Below are 19284 nucleotides of genomic sequence, written 5' to 3'. Positions count from 1 at the left end.
ACATGGTAGGCCGTACCACGGCGGAGAGATTCTGGTTCTTCTGCATCTACCGAGGCGTCTCGCCTTCTTCTGTCTCCCGCCTCACGGCAGCTCGTCCTGCAGCCCGACTCAAGGATCGATACCAGCGTCTCCCGGCTGGTTAAATGAAGTCATAAAGTTAAGACCAGCACACTCGCTGGAGGAAATTAAAGCTTTTCTTTAAAATATGATACGCCGAACTTTCCGCACGGCTTCCATTTCCATGAACCTCCATTTCAATTATTGATTAAAGGACATTTTTTATGATCTGTTCCAACCTCCTGAATCCAGCGATGCCGCCGGCTGCTCTTTCTCTGACCTCCGTGAGGCAAACTTGAGGACAAAACCCCTCCCCACTATTGGGACCAGAACTGTTCTTTTCTTCCCCTTCTCATTGTAGATCTATCTTTCATTTCATTTTATTTTATTCCATTTTTTCCATGTGTGAATCTCACAGCGGGTTCAACGTTCTTGAACCCCGACGGGGACTCTGGAACGGAGGCCGACAGCGAGCCTCAGCTGGCCTTTTACACCGACCCAAACCGCAGCCGGCGCCGGAGTCGAGGTATGAGAAACGGTAACGCCAACAGCGCGTGGGGCTCAGGGGGTAAGGAGGACTCGCACACCCACAGACAGCTTATCCCGCCGTCTGATGGTGTCACCGTCACCATCACGCATGACACGTAACCTTTGCAGTGCATATAGCAGAAGGATGGCTCCATGGTGTTGTGTCTGCTCGTGATTGTGCCCTCCCTCCTTTTTTTCAAAAGGACATACATGGAGTTTTGTGTTCACAGTGTGCTGTGTTCGTACATAGATGTGCGTGTGTGTATGTGTGTGTTTTGCACAGTTGTTGTGAGCATGCAATGCTGATCTCAAACTTGTCGATTGGGACAAGACGACGAGATCGAAGGTTTTCCGCCAAGTATTTTGATATCATACTGCAAATAGGAATAAATAAAAGAGCGTCATATTTTTCTGAAATAATATTCCACGCAAATATTATTTCTGAGGAGGAGCCTGTGCCGATGCGCATGTCAAAGTGATGTGGTGCGGCACGCTTCACCCCGTCGGCATGCCGCGTCCTCGTCGCTTCAACCTACAGTAATGGGATGTGTGGGCAGAGACATCGGGCGCGGAACATTAAATAAATAAACATAGAAAATAAAAGAGGCAGTGCCCTCAAAATAATAGCTGCTGTCAGACGGCGTTACAAGCCTTTCGCGGCACCTCAGAGCCAATTACTCCCCCTCCGCGTGCACAGGTGCCACGAACGCGGCGATGCCTCCAGAAGTGCAGCCAACACCTTTAATTAGAGCGAGGCTTAAGAATAGAAAAGAGGCTGCAGCGCCGGCCTCGGCCTGTGGTGTTTGCATCCAGAGGAGGAGGAGGGGACGGGGATGTTGTCCAACTAAAAAAAAAACCTATTGGAGACATTTTATGTTATGAAAATCAACTTCCATAAAAAACAAAGTCACTTGATTGAATAAACTGCGGTAGGTGGGCTTTGTGCTTTGGCTTTTGTTTAAAGGATGGCCTCGGGCTGCTTCTGCACGAGGAAGCCAGAGTCATTTAAAAAGTGACAACATAATCTAGAGTTATTCTACCGGGGAGAAAAAAACCCCTCTTTAAACAGAGAGCGAGTGGCTTTATTCAAGGTCACTGTGACTTTATTTGTGTGTGTGTGTGTGTGTTTGTGTGTGTGCGTGCGTGCGCGCATATGTGTTTGTGTGCATGTATGCATGTGTGCCCCTGCGGGTCACGTTTAACACTTTATCACGTTGCACTCTGAAGGGAAGGAGATAAGCAGGCGTTTTGCACTCGGGCAGCGCGGTAGAGCAAAGAGAAGGTGGCAAAACAACCTCGGAACCACTTTTATTGAGGCCTGTGTCTCTTCTTCTTCTTTTTCATCCCTCCACACCCCAGCTTGGATGTTTAAACACTTCAATTGTCAAACCTTATTTCTGTCCCACTGAGCGATGCCTGGTCTAAACCTCCCAGAGGCTTTGATGTTTTTTTTATCCAAAAAGGTCCTTTTCATAGGCGCTAAGCCCATTCCTTCTGGCTTGTTTGTAAAAACGACTCCCCGTGTAAGCTGTGCGCGTTTGTGTTCCGTGCAGCTGTGTGCATGTGTGTCTGGAGGGGAATGTGGGGGGTGTGGGGAAGGGTTATTAAAAGAGAAGAGAAAAAAAGGAAAGGCGGTGACTGCTTCACACATCTTCATCGTTTGTTGTTCCTGCCTCTCTCTTTCTCTCTCTCCCCCTTCTCCTTCGCTCCCATCTCTGTCTCCCCTCCTCCCCCCCGGCAGCAGGTTCCCCGCGGAGCCCCATCAATAAGACCACCCTGACTTTGATCAGCGTCATCAGCTGCGTGATCGGCCTGGTCTACTCCTCACACATGTCCTGCAGCCTCTCGGTGCGGGTGATCCTCCACGTGCCGGAGCACCTCATCGCTGACGGTAGGACTTTGTGGTTGAAACACACACGCACACGCACACGCACACACACACACACACACACACACACCCTTGTTGCTGCTCAAAGCCCTGGGGGGGCTGAGCTGGCATTTTTCCCGTCGCTCTCCCGGGAGTCCGGCTCGTTATTCCACTCAAACTGGGACCGCCCGGGTTTTTTTGCGGTCAAGCTAAGACAAAGGTAAATGCCAGGTCGAACACTCCCCTCCTCTGAACCCTCCTCGGTTTCCCATGTGGGACCACACGACAGATGTGCCCTCAAAGCATCACAGCACATCGAGGCCAGGTCGTAGGGCCCACCCGCCGCAAGCCCCCCCATCACTCTTCAACTCGCGCTCTGTGATGAAGTCGGACCACCTCGAAAAATGAATTTCCATGTAGCACCTGCGGATGACCGGGGGTGGGTGAGTGGGTGGGTGGGTGGTGGGGAGAGATCTAAGCAGGGATTGAGATGGGAGTCCAGATAAAATATAGACTGCGACTGGGACTCCCTCATCTATCATCTGGAGGTCTGATTTGATTCGGAGTGCTGTAGCTTTCCCGGCGGTACGTGCCGGCCTGCCAGGGAGACATTAAAATTCCAGGGAGGCGTCCGGAAGGGGAACTTTGAAAGCCGAGATGAAAGATGGCAAATTCGCCTGTTGAATTACAAAACCCAGGATCGATTTAGAACGTTTCCATAAATGTCTCCACAATCTCATCAGACTAGATTTTGATGTCACGGCGGATCAGATGAGAATCTGGATTCCACCACCGGTGGGGAACGACACTATTAATGCCAGCAGCTGCGCATTTGTCTGCCCTGGAATGCTGCGAGGAAAAGCACAAAAAACTTGGAGTGACACTTCTCATCTTGCCGTTCACGTCAGGGAAAGTAATCATCTGTAGATGTTTGTCTGCTCACGCAGGATAACAACATCTACCGTGAGTCTAGACTGGAACACAGGACAGGACAAACACTTCTATATGACCACCCTGAAGTTTGAAAGAGAAATGTGGGTTTATCATCTCAAATTGTATTTTGCAGAAATAGTTTTCCCGCTGCCATCTATGTCTTGTCTGATACGTGTCCAAATGATACCTGAAAGACATCGCTGGCCGTCTACCGGAACCTAACAAAACCACTCACTCAGCTGCTCATAAAATTTGAGTGTTGTTCAAAAACTATCACAGAATGGTGGGCAGTCGAAGCGACTCACAATAAGATGGACAAAAGGTAGAGGGCCAAAAAGTCTCCAGCCATGCTTGCACCTTGGTGAGGCGGTACACGTGCACAGTGTTGCTTAAAGGGCTTAGTGCTAACATCAGCATGTCAACATGTCCGCAGTGCCGCTACAAACAATGCTGATATGTAGCAGGATACACATTTTTACCATTTAACCGGGACCAAGGTTTCCAAATTGAAGTGCCAAGTGTTGATCCATCCAATCATTGATGAGGGTTTTCGCACACATGTGAAAACCCTATGGTTGATGCTAGAAGAACATTTCAGAGGTTCACCAAAGTGTCTCAACAATAGCTTATAGCAATGCATCCAATACATATTGAGCAGTTTCACATAAAACCACAAGTGTAAACGCTGTGCAGGAGGAACATTTATTAATCATGAGGATTCATTCTCTGGGAACCATACATACCTTATCCACATGGCATGGCAACTGTCTTGTCTGGTTTGGGAGCTCTTGAGGTGTTTTCACTTCATAAAAGTTAGTCATAATATTTTGGTTACCTAAAATGGTCTCCTTCAGTTGTACTTAGCTCCTCCCTCTCCAAACCAAAAAGCAATGTCCTGGTGACTTTGTCCGCTTCTTTAATGCAGCTACGAGGAAAAACTTTCTCGGTCAGACTGAGTTATGTTTTTCTATTACTCTGCCCCTTCCTGTCGAGTTTTTTTTTTTTTCTCCCTCACTAGATAAGTCACTAAGAAGGATGTCCAGCATCTGGGAATGAGTATTTTCTCACAACACTCGTCCCGTTACAAATTGTATGACTGAAATGTCAAGGTTCCTTGTAGTCGCCATCTTGGACTGTTGTGTGGCACTTTCTCAGCGCAGACAGAAGTGTAGCTGTGCATTCAAAATGTTTATGATTTACTTTAGAATCCATAAACTAAATGTACATAATTGCCGACAAACATAAAATATGCCATAAAAAGAGAGACATTGCTGATTGGTGTATACAGTTTGAAGGATTTAACGAGCAGCTTTATGACGCACCGCGATTAGACAAACAAGATGGTTCCGGCCGTTTTCAGCGTGTGCTCTATTTTTAAAGTGATCATCATTTGGGATGCCGCTAACTGGGGCAGGCGGAGCCCGCCCAGAAGTCATTCTGGGTTAGAGAATGCCCACTGCATCCCATGTCTGCAAACGGACGGGGGCTTTGGTCAATGAGAGGTGTTGCCAACTCACAGCCATCACGCAGCAGGTAGCTCTCGGTCCAGTGGTAGAGGGACAGCTGTCAGGGGACAAGTGTCAGGTGACCGGAGGCCTCCGACGTCCTGTGACCGACTCATGGCTGGGCGGCTTTTTACAAGCAGATTGAAAATACATGAGGAGATACACTGCCTGACCAAAAAAAAAGTCGCAACCAAAAAAAACACACGCACTAATAATATATAATAATAAGATTTTGTTGGACCGCCTTTAGTTTTGATTACGGCACACATTCGCTGTGGCATTGTTTTGATAAGTTTCTGCAATGTCACAAGATTTATTTCCATCCAGTGTTGCATTAATTTCTCACCACGATCTTGTATTGATGATGGTAGAGTCTGACCATTGTGCAAAGCCTTTTCCAGCACATCCCAAAGATTCTCAATGGAGTTAAGGTCTGGACTCCATGTGTGAAAATGATGTCTCATGCTCCCTGAACCACTCTTTCACAATTTGAGCTCGATGAATCCTGGCATTGTCATCTTGGAATATGCCTGTGCCTTTAGGGAAGAACCAATCCATTGATGGAATAACCTGGTCATTGCTGAACCTAGACCTGAGCAACTGCAGCAACCCCAGATCATAGCACTGCCCCCACAGGCTTGTACAGTAGGCTTGTACAGCATCAGGCCGATGCAGTCCTCGTCTCGTTTTTTAACGGTGGCCTTGAGGGTCAAAACACAACAATTCTCAAAACCAGAACGCATTTCAGAATGTCGTTATGTTCTCTCTCTTGCTGTCGTTTTGTGTTTAGTGAAAATGTTGTATTTTGTGAAATATTGTGTTTTTTGTAACGTGTTTTGTAAAATCTTTGTCGTAAAATCTTTTGGTGAAATACTGTTGTGTTTTTTAAAATGTGATTCTGATTCGAGTCTATCAGACCTTCCTACTCCACAGTCAGACCCTACTGATCAAATGATCAGAATTCAAATGTACGATGCAGTTTATCAACAATGTGCAGCTAAATTACTTCACAAAAAATAATTCACCAGTACATCATTAAAACTTAAAGGGCCCTTAATTGTTGTTGGCAGATGTAGACAGTGTTTCGACCTGACACTGCAGTGCAAAACTACTCCCATCACGTTGCTTTATTTATATCGCGAGTGCTGCTAATAATACACAGGTGACAACCAGGGGAGTGCAATGTGTTACAGATTGCTGAGAAGTTTAGGAGGAAACAGCTCAGACACTATTTAAAGTGTTGGTTGTTGATAGTCTGTGTTTTTTCAGGGTAAAACTGCAGAGCAAACAGAAAAAGTTTCTGAGTTTAAGGTGTGATTTTTTTTTTTTTTTTAAATTCTTTTTCCAGACACTCAACATGAACCCAGTCACCCTCCAGCAATAGGCACTGGGCGTGTGGACAATTTAATCTTTGCGTGCCGTCACCCCAAATCACAATTGAATAAAACTCACACTGTGCGTAAAGTCCTCGGCTCGGCCATAAACACACAAAAATTGTCTCCAAAACACAATTTCCCACTGAACCAGTAAGACTACAAGGTCGAGATGAAGCCCCTCAGTCAGTGCATCAAGTACGCCGTGCAAACGGCACGAACATGCCATTTATTTATTTATGACATTGTCAGAACCTTCACTGTTCTAATCCTCACACATTTTAATCCAAACACCGCGGGGAGCGTGTACACAAAATTCAAAACCTCCATTTTCTTCACCGTCCTCCTCTTGGCACGCATGTGTGACTGCAGGGCAACAAAGTGGCGGCCTGTGGTTACTGATAATAAACCAACAGGAGTGTTAGTCCTGCTATTACAGGTATTGTTTCATCAGAATCTATCACAGTTTGAGTGTTTGTATCTTTTAGTCTTTCGCTGGCAAGGTTTGTTGTCCTGGCAGTAGCTCAGCTCCTGCTTTAATCATACCAAAGAATCATGATTATCGTTAATCAAATATCACACTGGTAGCTGAGAAGCTTGTTTGACGCTTTTTCCTTTTTCTTTTCTTTTTTTATCAAACGATTTCATTTAGGGCGTTTGTTTTTTACTCCTCAATAAAGCTGTGTCCACCAACACAAAGAAATGTGTGGGGGCGCTTACCACCATGCAGTTACAGACAATTCTTCATCAACCGTGGTTGAAATAAACGCTTTATCTTGCTCTATACATCTTGTGGAAGTCAGATTCACATAAATTAAATACTTCAACTTGCATGAATAAAAGACTCACACGTATTTGCATCATGTGTGTCATCCATGGACTTTGTTTGGTACGCGTTTGGTGTGAATGACACCATAAAGTACCTTCTTTTTTTCCCAATTTAAGTTTGGACTTGCTATCTTAAATTAAAGATGTTTGACCTGCATTGAAGTCTAAAATAGATGAAATGTCTTTGTGCTGGGTTTTTTTCTTCATATTTTAACACCTTTTTTTTTCTTCTCATATCTTCTTGCTCTCCCATTCTCCCTCCACCTGCTGTTCATTCATTCACCATCCACATCCGTTTGCCTTCTCCCCTTTTCTCTTTTCCCTTTCTCCTCAACCACTGTACCCATTCCTCATTTCTCCCCTCTCTCTTTTATCCTTCTATTCTGGTTTCTTTTCATCCCTTCCTCCCTCCGTTCTCAGGATCCAGGTTCATTTTGCTGCAGGGGAGCCAGCTGGACGCCTCAGACTGGCTGAACCCGGCGCAGATCTTGTTGTACTACCAGCAGAATGCCAGCGGGCCCTGGCTCGGCGAGCTCTGCGGACGCCGCCTCCTGGACCCCTGTGAGCACCAGTGTGACCCAGAGACAGGTGAGCTGATTGATTTTTAGTTCAATAAACTTGCCTTCCTGATTCGACTAACGTCTGTTATCAAAACCACAGAGAATAGAGTTACAGTTGGTGAAATGTTGGCTTACCATTAAACATGCAGTAGTCTTGGCATCATAGATATGTGTATTATGGGAGGGGGTCGGGGGGGACGGACTTTATTCTCCAACAGTTATTTAAACTCTGTTTAACCTCTGTAAATCATATATCCTATTCATGGGAGATAAAATCAAACTTTGAAGATGCTACTGAGATGCTAAACAGGAATGATTGTGTTTGATCATGAACACGATGGTCCATTTCGTAGGTCAGCTCAACTTACAAACCCTGTCATTCTTCAGACTTGAATTGGCTCTCAGACAAACGGGCCAATAACACAACAACACAAATGGTTGTAACACCTAGAAGGTGTTGCACTGATAAAGGCTCTATGGCCAAAATGTGTAATGTTCTTCTTCCAATTTTCCCCATTGTGTCGCCTTTGCACATGCAATAAATCAATTCTTTAGTTGTTGCATCTAAAGGGGCTCTTCTCATTTTCTGTCGGTGTGCAGGCATTTTTTTCCCTTGGCGTCACACAGCTGGCACTACCTCCTGAAAAGCCCGGTTTTGAGTGTGCAAACATTTGTTGGTCTTAAATCTATATTAAAAAAATGTTATTTGCAGTGACGACTGAGCAAGAAGCAAAGCGTCTCATGGGATCAAGATGAAGAGAAGAAAGCGTAAAATAGAAAGATGTCATTTTTACAGTGAAAACCACAGTAACTTTGAAATGCAGAACTTTTTAATTAACAAAGACTGGAAGTTTGACTCCATCATACGTCAAATAATTTAAGGGACCAATGTGGCCTTGTACAGTGCTGGCACATGCACAACGTAATGCATTAAGTTTCTGAAGTACAAGCCAATGGAGTGTGCAGACTTCAAAGCAAGGTTTTCATAAGTTAAGAATCGTGCCTATATCCGCCCCACAACTTGTATCCGCTCCAAAATGTAAAGGGTTCTTCTTGAGCCAACAAGACAATGTTCAGCCAAGTTTCATTAAAATCCGGCCAGTAGTGTCTCCTTTAATAACATGTTGCTGACAGACAAACAAAAACACAACCTCCATTAGGTTGTTGTAGAACTTAAGCTTTGCTTTTTCTGGTAATTTAATTCCTGTGACTACTTTTCAAGAAAGTAGAAGGTTCCTTCAGCCTGTTGTTGTTTTAAGCAAGCAAATGAAAAAGCAGCATGACATGGCCGTGGCTGCTGGAGGCTGCAGGTGGTTGCAGGTGGCTGCTAGAGGCTGCGGGTGGCTGCTGCAGGTGGCCGCTGGCTGCTCCGGGTGGCTGCTGGTAGCTGCTGGAGGCCGCAAGTGGCTGCTGCAGGTGGCTGCTGGCTGCTCCAGGTGGCTGCTGGTGGCTGTTGGTGGCTCCATCTGGCTGCGGGTGGCTGCAGGGTGAACACACTCTGCTGCCTGCAGTTTACTGTCTAAATAGCATTTTCTCACTGGGACGACATTTACTGCTGCATCGTATTTACTGCGTAGTGGACGTAATGAATGAAATGCAGCGGATAGCGTCTATCGGCACAGTAAATCGTCTGCTGAGTGTTTGATGGTTATTTATTTGTGCTTCAGAAATAAACCGCCGAACCACCGTGAAACGGAGGAAATAACTAATACTTAATCGGAAAATAACCTTTACAGCGTCGCTGTACCTTCTCTTTTTTTCTGAGTAAGAGTGACGGCAAAGCCTGACTTTACTTTGAATTATGTCAGAGTGAGATATGCTCTCCCCTCGTCCTCAATGGTCCTAAATCGATATCAAAGTACTTTGTTTGTTTATGAATAAAGCGGTGCACAAGTTGAACCAGCGGCGATCATCCCTAGAGGTTTTTGTACTTTCATATAGTACTACCCGCCCCGACCTTGACCTTTTTATAGGTGTCAAATGTACCTGGAACTAATTGAGACACTGGATCCAGCTGTTAAATTGCAAGGAGTGCCCCTTGGGACAGTTTGTGTGTTGTGGTCAACAGCAAAGGCTGTTGCTGTCTTTCCCAATGAACACCCCACTGAAAAACAAAACTGTGATTAAATATTTTTTTACCAAAAAGACATATGCTATTAAACTCAATTGAGATGTTTTGTATATATATATATATATATATATATATATATATATATATATATATATATATATATATATGTATATATATATATATATATATATATATATATATATGTATATATATATATATATGTATATATATATATATATATGTATATATATATATATATATATATATATATATATATGTATATATATATATATATATGTATATATATATATATATATGTATATATATATATATGTATATATATATATATATATGTATATATATATATATATATATGTATATATATATATATATGTATATATATATATATATGTATGTATATATATATATATATATATATATATATATATATATATCTATTTAGATATAGATATCTATATAGATATAGATATCTATATATCTATATAGATATAGATATCTATATATCTAGATATAGATATATCTATATCTAGATATATATATATATAGATATAGATATATATATATATATCATATTAACAAATCGACACATCGGGGCTTGAAAGTAACTTTGTAGGCGTACAGCTATGTTTGTCTGACATCTTACCAGAACCAAAAACAAACACGCATGGGTTGGATCAAGCAATTTATTGTCAAGAATCCACAAGAAGCGATATATCGGAGAACTTTGACAGTTTTTAGTTTTATCCTGGGGCTGATTTTGTTCATTTCGAGTCTGCGTTCATGAGTTTAGAAGGAGACACACGTTTCTAAAACGTTTTGTTTCTATGTGAAAACCTGTAAAGCTAACATTAGCAGAGGGCGTTAGCACATCATCAACTAGCCATAGCAGTAGGATTCAGCTTGTATCTTTTAAACCGGAATTGACACCCTGCGTATATCCTTCAAACACATATATTACACCTGTATTGCTTCTTCTCTAAAAAACATTCAGGCAGTCCAGTTAGTGACAGTGTGGGCTCCTTTGTAGCTCTGACAGCTTGATGCAGTAACAGCAGGGAGCAAAGCGGAGGGTCGTACAAATTTAGAATTCAGTGGAAAAAGGGAAGCTCCACCACGATAACTTAGTGGAGAAGCAGTGGAAAAGCTCGCTGTATGAAAACATTATGATGCACAATTTTAACTAACTAATTGTTAGCGGCTTGAAAACCAGATAGGGTTTTGAAACAGAGGGGGCATTCCAGGTCTCAGGTCCCAGTCCTGCAAAATGCCTCTACAACTCTCAGCGGTTATCACTGGCTGTGGCTTTAATAGTTTACAGGTGTGACCATGAAGACGCTCCACTGCAGGGCCTGAAAATAGAAAATAGATTGTCTCCAGCACTTGACCTGAGTTTCCCCAGGGGACTTGTCCACGGAGCTGATCAATTAGTTTTCGTTTCTCCACTGTCAACTTCATTTGTACTCTGAGGGACAGAAGGAAGTAAAGACCATCTTGTTTAAACTGTATGCATTTTTGGAGCAAAACGCAAAAAGGAAAAATTGTAAAAAGATAAATTAAGTCCAGCAGATAAACTGTAATGTGTTTGTCTCGAGCTACTGGAGCGGGAACACATTTGGAGGTTTTTGCAAAGGTCATGGAGTAATTTGCCAAAATGTGATCTACTTCTCGGAGCTCCTTCATCTGGTGTGTAATCGTGGCCCAATTGCTTTTGCCTGAACAGATGAAATCAAATTTGAATCCATCAAATTGTTTACTCGAGGAGCAACAGTCTCATTTAATTTGAAATCTCACAGCCAAAAAAACACACCCCAAAACCCAAATAGGTCCCAGCAACATTTTCAATGACAAGACAAAACATAATTCTTAAGACTGAAAGAGCGAACAAAAAAAAGAAAATCACACAAGAAAATAACATAGCACGTCTGATAGATGTAACTGGGTAATTATGTCAGCGGCACGACCACAGTCAAGGCGTCCGAATGATAGTTTATTTACAGTTCGACTCATCAAGGCCTCCATTATTTTGATGGAGACATCTGGTTATTATCGCGGCAAAAAAAGGTTATTACGTATTTTGACAGTGACAAACTAAAATATATGGTAGAATAAGGTTCAGCCCTGCTCTGTATCTCCCAACCTTTGCACATCGGACAGCAGCTGACACTCAGCGCTCTCCCTCCAGACTGCTGCCATGTGACTAAAGGTAAAAAAAAAACGGCTGACCAGGCGGAAAAAACCCCATCGGACGCTGTGTTGAATCAGTTTGGAGCCACTCCCCTTCTTGATTTAGTTCACTTTAACTGATTAGTTGTGACACATTGCGCCATATGCTTGTTAATGGAAAGTTTATATCGAATTGGATCCAATATTGGAATAAATTATTTGAGTTAAATTGTAGTTAGCAGACTGCATCAAGACTCCTGTCTGAGAGGAGATGTGGGGATGTGCTCAGACACCAGGTGACAGCCTCATGACTGTTAGAGCAGGGCCTCAAGCTGTTTGTGTAAGTCGCACAGTGGTCTTACTTTAATGTGTCATGGTGGCAGATGCTCAAAGAAGCATTTATTTGTTTTATTCATCCTGATGTCTGACCTCGCCGTCGATATTTCTAACATTGAAGTTACGGACTGTTATTTGAGCCCGTACATGGTGAAAGTCAGAAATGGTACTCCGCCGTCACATGGGCCTGTTGGTGTTGTTGTTAAGGACGCTTAACGATGAGCGATGGCGTGGAGCGGCGGGCGTGCCGGGAGCTCGATGGCGTGCCCGGAATGACTGATGGACATTAAGGAACAGAAACATGTCAATAACTTTTGATGGATGTCGCATTACACACATTTTTCTTTGCAACCTTAAAGAAGGGAAAATGTAAAGAAATTGCAGAGTGAGAAGTAAATCCATTTCAGCACAGTATGAACTCTTATATTAACATTTACTGAACTCTGAGAGCACGTGACCCCCGACTGCTTCCAATATATATCTTGTGACAACATTGCAAGACACCTAAACCAGAGACTGGTGGTGCATGCAGCTGGGGTTTGACCTCTAGCTGATAACTGTGCAGGAAAATTGGACTCTGGCCTGAATGAACATATTTTTAGTGTTTTTTTTTTTCAAAGCATTTGGCAATTTGTTTGAATATAATTTGTGACACACTACTGCATGAATCTCTTCGGCAGTTTGAAACTCTTAAAAACAATCGGTTGGGAATAGAAGAGAGTAATTGTATAAATTATATCAATTTTGTACTTGTTTATTACACTTTAAAAAAAATATTACAACCCCCCTCCTCCCTCGCCTCTCTGACCCAGCCTCCTCCAACACGCATGTGGACTCGTGTGCACTTGCGGCTACTGTACATACTGCTTTATTCCAGCTCCGCAGCACATTCAAAGTCCAAACAGCAAGAGCAGCATGCTGATAAAACAGAATTGCAGAACACTGTGTTGTTTAACAAGTTCTTTATCGCTCTCTCTGCCAGTGAATACATTTTGATCATCCCTGAATCCACTATGCAGAAAGCGGAAGCCTGTAAAACAGAATAATATAACGCGTGTCGTTGTTTTAACAAGTCCTTTAAAAGTCCTGCAAGTAAATGTCCCGCACTCTTTTCCTTTGTTTCTAACCGTTCAGAAGATATTAAAACGTTAATTTCAATGATCTCCTGTCATACATAAGTTCTTAGGGTTTTTTAAAGTTTTGATCTGAAAACGTTTTTTTTTTTTTTCCAGTACAGCGCTTAATGACACATCCTCTGTCCCAGTGGAGGCGTTGACAGCATCGCCAGCAAAAAAAAAAAAAACTGCCTTCTCTTTTAAAAATAGCTTTGGCTTGATGAAGACGGGAAATCAAAACGAAATATGCACAGTGCATGACAGAAGCAAAGCAAAAAAAAAAAAACAACAACTTGAAAATGAGTTTCTTTATGAGAAATGCTTCCATTTTCTCATTAGATGAGCCTTAAATAAGTATCAGCAACTTAATAATTAACCCAGAGTTATTTCTTCGGCATATTTACTGAACAGATTCTCCGAGTCAAGTATCAAAATGTGTTCTTACTTTTTTTAATTTATTTTTTATTAAATTGTGGTCAAAATGGATAATTTTAGTGTTACCTGGTTACTTGGAACGTCCTCACCGGTGCGCCAATCAAACTTTAAGTGCAGTGAGAAGTCTCACATTCAAAGAGGATGAAGTGTCTTCCTTGTTTTGCATCCATTATTCAGCAGCCCGACGCTCGCCCTTGGGCAACGCAGAGGGAGCTCACAGACCTTTAAATGAATCAAAAAGCTGGGGCTCGGTGTGTCTCACGCCTCTCTTTCTTGGAATCATTTCTGAGGCTCGCACACGCACCTAAATCCACACGGTTCCCCCGCTCCTTTAAAAAATTATGTATGGACCGAGTGGGACCGGCAAGGCGAGGCCTCGGTAATTGTGTTGCATTTTTTACATGATGCATTTGTACCAAAACTGTTGCATTTGTGTACTTGTGTGTGTGTGTGTGTGTGTGTGTATGTGTGTGTTGGTTGCAGGGTTATTGCACGGGTGCTATGGATGGCTTAAATCCAATCCTTATTTCTGCAGAAGCAGATACTGATGACAGCAGAAATATGTTGCGACAATGTCTCTCAAGACATCAAACAAGACTCTTTAAACTACAGGCTGTATTTAAGTAGTTGACGTAGTCATCGTGACGTCACCCATTGGTTTGTAGACTGATGTTAGGAAGCTACAAGTTCGACGATTTTGCCGCTGCCATTGCCGTTGCAATTGCCGTCGCCATCTTGGCTTTTTCTTGTAACCGATAAACAGAAGTGACCCTATTTGCAATGCGGAGGAGTCACGTAGAGACGACTTGTACGGCTCTGGTAGTGACAGCGATCTGTTAATCAAAGTCATAAGCCCGCCCTAAATCATCCTCTGCTTTATGGTCTGTTTGACTCTAAATGGTCCATAATTTACTAAATAAGGAATATCATGCTGTATTGAAAAATACTTGAAACTAGTGATTGAGACGTAAACTCATGTTTACAATGTTTACTAAGGGAATACATCAAGAGAGAAGTAGAGACATTTTCTATAGACTTCTATACAACCAGAGGAGTCGCCCCGTGGTGGTCAGAAGAGAGAATGCAGGTTTTAAGACACTTTTGCATCGGCTTCACCTTTGCCTGGTTTCAACACACAAATGTTTCCATTCCTGCCGGGCCCTCAACCTGGGCGCTTTAAAGAGGCTGGTTTCGCTCCATAGTGCGGGTTTGGACTATGTGTTCCCGTATGATGTTCCCACATCATAAAACACATGTAATGGATCAGCGTGCGGATATCCGCCTGATGTGCACACTTCGAGCACAACAATACGCATTGGTTGCTGTCCACGCAACAGATCTAGGAAATCGGTACATTTTCTGGTCGCATTAACAACACTTCAGTTCCGTATGTGTGTGTTTGTGTCACAAGGTGACAAATAGCAGTGGGGACGCAATGAAAGTGAAGTGTGGAGCTCAGAGTCTGGCTCAGCGCCTGTATATTTAGCAATTAGGACATTTTGTGCTTGATTGCCGTGACCTCAGATTGCGATGAAACAGCAATTAAAAGCCTGGCGAGGCGTTGAGCTTTGTTCAGCTGTCTTTGTAACTAATCTAAATGAAATGCTAAAGCTCATCGTCTCATTGCTTTTTTTTTTTTTTTTCCTGGACACAATTTACACTGTCAGTCAAATTGTGAAATTGCCTTCCCAGTGTCAAACATTTCAGCTGTCTCGCTGCACATTTAACAAAGTAGAAATGATGTTAAGAGAGGGGGCGGTTTTCAGTTCCCTACCGCACATCACTGTGGTGATGTTTCAGCGGAAACATTTTTGCATAAGGTTGGATGGGCAGAGCGTCTGATTGAATGAGGTAGCTAAGCAACTGTATGAGCTTTTTTAACTTGACTTCATTTAACGGGGGTGCCGGATTCACTTGAGAGGGTGAGATTGATGGGAGGGCGGGGGGGTCAAAGAGCTTGGGCTTGGTCTCTTAAGAAATGTTCGGACTATAGATAACAGTTACCAACGTAAACCAATATGTTTTGAACGGACAAATTAGAAACTACCACCAATACAAAAAGTGTAAACACTGTGAAACAGCTAAACCCTAAACCGTGGACCGTTATTATTTTAAGCAGCTAAACACTGGGCTAAAATGGACCGCATAGGCCTACACTTAAGGCTAACATTTTGATAATATGTATGTATTTTACCAGTAGCGTTCTACTTGTGTGTGTGAATAAGAAAGAGAGCACTCTTGGCATAACTTCATATGAAGTCATTTATCCAAAATCTGGTAGATTAGCGTTCATGACTATTTTACATTAGCAATGTTCTTTCCTTTGCTTTGACACTGAATCCATCAACAAGACGTCTAAATACCCTTTTATTAACTGATATTCAGATGGATTTCAGCTACGCTCCAGATTTTGATATTTACATTAATATACTATATTCCAGCGTGTTCCAGCGTTTTTTATTGTAAAGATTCCTAAACTTTGGTGACTAAAAATGTACTAAAAAATAACTTTGCTCTCTGGCTACGGCACAGTTTCTAAATGACCTTGACCGTCGGCATCTCTGTATTCAAATTTCTTGTAATTTAGAAACGTCTGTGTTGATACAGACATACGTGTGTGTATTGGTTGGGTTTCAACATACATGTTGTTCTTCTGACAGAACATCAGGAGCATGTTGTCATGCTGCGATGAAGCCGAGCTGGCAGATGGTGATGGGGAATCGCATCTTCACAGGACTTGTGTGAATAGATTTGGCTATCATTTATAGCCACAATACATCGTGATATACATTGACCCAACCAAGTTAATGATGAGATATTTACATGAAACAACATCACTAGAAAAAGAAGTCTGACAGGGAAAGAAACATGAAAAGTTGAATGTCTCCGTTTCAGTTTTTGTCACAATTAAAGACTGACCTCACAGTCTGTGCCTTTATCTTAAACGAAGACAAGTCTACAGATCTAGCCAGTCATAGCCAGATTCAGTCTAGTGATGTGTTTACGTAAGCGAAGGCCTAAAAGTATAGCTGCATGCACCAGGACTTGTTTGTGGCCCATTCAGTTTGAATTACTGCTTAGTGATCCAATAGTGAGCAAATTGTTCTCATTATGGATCGACATGAAGATCAAAACTATGACAACAGAAACCAGCTCTCAGAATTTTCTCTTAGAATTTTGTTTGAATTTTTATGTTTTCTTTCCATGCTGTTGGTTAACAGTTTCCTTCAATCACACGGTCCCAGTTGTAAAACGCTGACCGGTTTCATGTGGCTGGACCTTACACCGTGCACTTTGATACCATCTTTCTTTCCTGGCCTTGTACCTATTTGACTTTGACATATCAGCCACTTCAAGATGTTGTTGCAGCTGTAGCCCAGACTGAAAAAGTAAATTCATTTTTACAAAGTGCTCTTTTCCCTCCCTTCATCATCTCCCTTCACTGGCTGTGCACCTCAACTTATTGAAGCACTCAAATTGCTTTGTGTTCTTGGGTCAAAAAGTAAAAAGACAAACGGATGTTGGGTGTTTGAAGCGCGTCAACGGTTGGATGTACAGTCCTTGAGCAGTGAGGCAATAAGCGGTCACTATCTCCTTTTGTCTCTGTATCGCTTAAGATGATCTTTTGTTTTGTTTTGCTTCACTCAATTTAACTGTCATGGACAGAACTCAAGAGCAAACAAAGATCAATCTTGACTATGAGTGTGCTATCAAATACGAACAGCCTTGAAAAATCCCAATCTGCCATCGTCATTACTTTTTATTTTCCATTCGAGCACCACGAGCGGGGCAATCAGTGAGTATGATTTCCTTTAGCCTGGCAGGTACTGACAGCTGACCTTTATTCATTAACAGTGGTGTATAAACCCAGAGCCGGTGCCCTTCACTTGCCTCCTATTGTGCATGAGCGGAGCATGTTATACACGTTACCCCCGAGTAACCCTCTAAACCACAGGTGAGGCCCCATCACTCATACCGAGGGAAGTCGAGGCTGACGACAGAACAAAAAGCTGATGCTTCACCGTTCTGTGCTAAAAGGCTCCGCAGATACTGTGGAGCAGTGTTGCATGTGATCCTCTTAACAATTGTCCCAGAATGTTGCCTTCGGCCAGAGCGCTTAGTGGATTTTGGGAAACTGCAGTCTCCAGACAAGTTTTGCATTTGTAAATAATGATCAGTGCCAAGTGTCTATTCATTAGACTAATCGCTGATCTAATCCCTTCCTTTTTTAGGTAGCAGATGTCATTCAGTCAATGTGACCAGTCAGATAACGGTGAAGAACTGAGCCTATTAAAAATAAACATTGAGAATAAGGATGTGAGTTAATTTCAGTATTTACTCTTCGGCTGTCTGACATTGTGCAATTAAGCTCCAGGAAGAAAAAATACAGAAAGTTACCAAGAACCCAAAGACGTTGACCAAGTGATTTGAGGTGTACAGTATTTGTATTTAGTGTTCGAGCTTGATTAACATGATGCATTATCGTGAAAAGAATTATCTCAATTTTAGCGACGAATACCAGTTTTGGGTTGGGGAACTGTCGTGCTTTCTAAAGTCAGAGCGTTGGTGTTCTTTCTCACTCCAAGATAACAAGAAAGCTGTTTTTTAGACACAAAACAAAGAGGTCTTTTTCAGGATGTGCCATTTGGCCGTAAGCAAGAGGGGGAAAAAAGCAGCATCTCAGTCAGCAGACAGATTGATTACCGAAACTTGCCAGGAAACCCACTCTCTTCTTTCTGCTCCCGGGTCTGGACATCGGTGGAGTCACACAACTCGAGATAACTGCAAATGTACTCTCAAGTTTTTGGTCATTTTCTTGGGCTGTGTGTCTTTCCTCTTTCATTGTTTGCATCACACAATCTTTAAATGTGGCCTCATGTTGTAAAAAGCAAGTGTGCAACATAATTCATCACGTTTGCTGCAGGGCAAAACTACGGCGTTTGGAGGGGGTTATGGTTAGAATGAAAAACTGAAGAACTGAAAGTTGAAATAGAGATTTTGGCAACAGGGCTTTTCTCAAAGCTGTTGCATGCTAGCTAGCTAGCCGTGACAATGCCAATGCTAATCAGCGCAATGTATTAGCTGGCTTGCTCAATGACATTTACCAAGGGAGCTAGCTTGTTTGCTAAGCGTGCGAGCAAATAAGCTAGCTGTCACGTATGCCGGTTTTTAGAGCACATTGAGAAACAGATTTTCTTTTGTGTGTCTAAATTGGATTAAATAAGAACTATTAATTCAGCAATTTTTTCTCAAAGTATTGCGAGTGTGTTGATGTGGATGAACCTCATCCTGTGGATTAAACCAAATTGTGAGCTGACTATTGTGCTTGTAATGTGCTTGCATTACGTTCAGGTGTGAAAGCATTTATTAGATTAGGAGTCATTTTGGTTTAAGGGTCAAGACCACAATTGCTTGGGATTAAATAAACTCCTGTAAAGTCTCTTCCTTTTCCAAAGTTTTTTTAGGCTAATGGTGGTTTATATTCATAGAAC

General features: G+C 42.4%; 1 protein-coding gene across 10 annotated transcripts in view; it reads left to right on the top strand.

The window, feature by feature from the left end:
• The window catches only part of astn1 (astrotactin 1), a 356366-nt gene that overhangs the window by 100605 nt on the left and 236477 nt on the right, over window positions 1–19284 (top strand). For 2 of the 10 annotated variants that reach the window (XM_068600596.1, XM_068600614.1), the window contains 3 exons: window positions 476–625; window positions 2327–2476; window positions 7512–7679. In XM_068600596.1, the coding sequence (XP_068456697.1) occupies window positions 476–625; window positions 2327–2476; window positions 7512–7679 (468 nt within the window). The remainder of the gene's footprint in view (window positions 1–475; window positions 626–2326; window positions 2477–7511; window positions 7680–19284) is intronic. The other 8 variants (XM_068600641.1, XM_068600623.1, XM_068600665.1 and 5 more) reach the window with 5 other exon arrangements.

The sequence above is a fragment of the Clinocottus analis genome, unplaced genomic scaffold (genome assembly GCF_023055335.1).
Source record: "Clinocottus analis isolate CAN_PGR_092001 unplaced genomic scaffold, fCliAna1.0.p SCAF_11, whole genome shotgun sequence".
Classification (NCBI taxonomy): domain Eukaryota; kingdom Metazoa; phylum Chordata; class Actinopteri; order Perciformes; family Cottidae; genus Clinocottus; species Clinocottus analis.
This window is presented reverse-complemented; position numbering and strand designations above follow the sequence as displayed.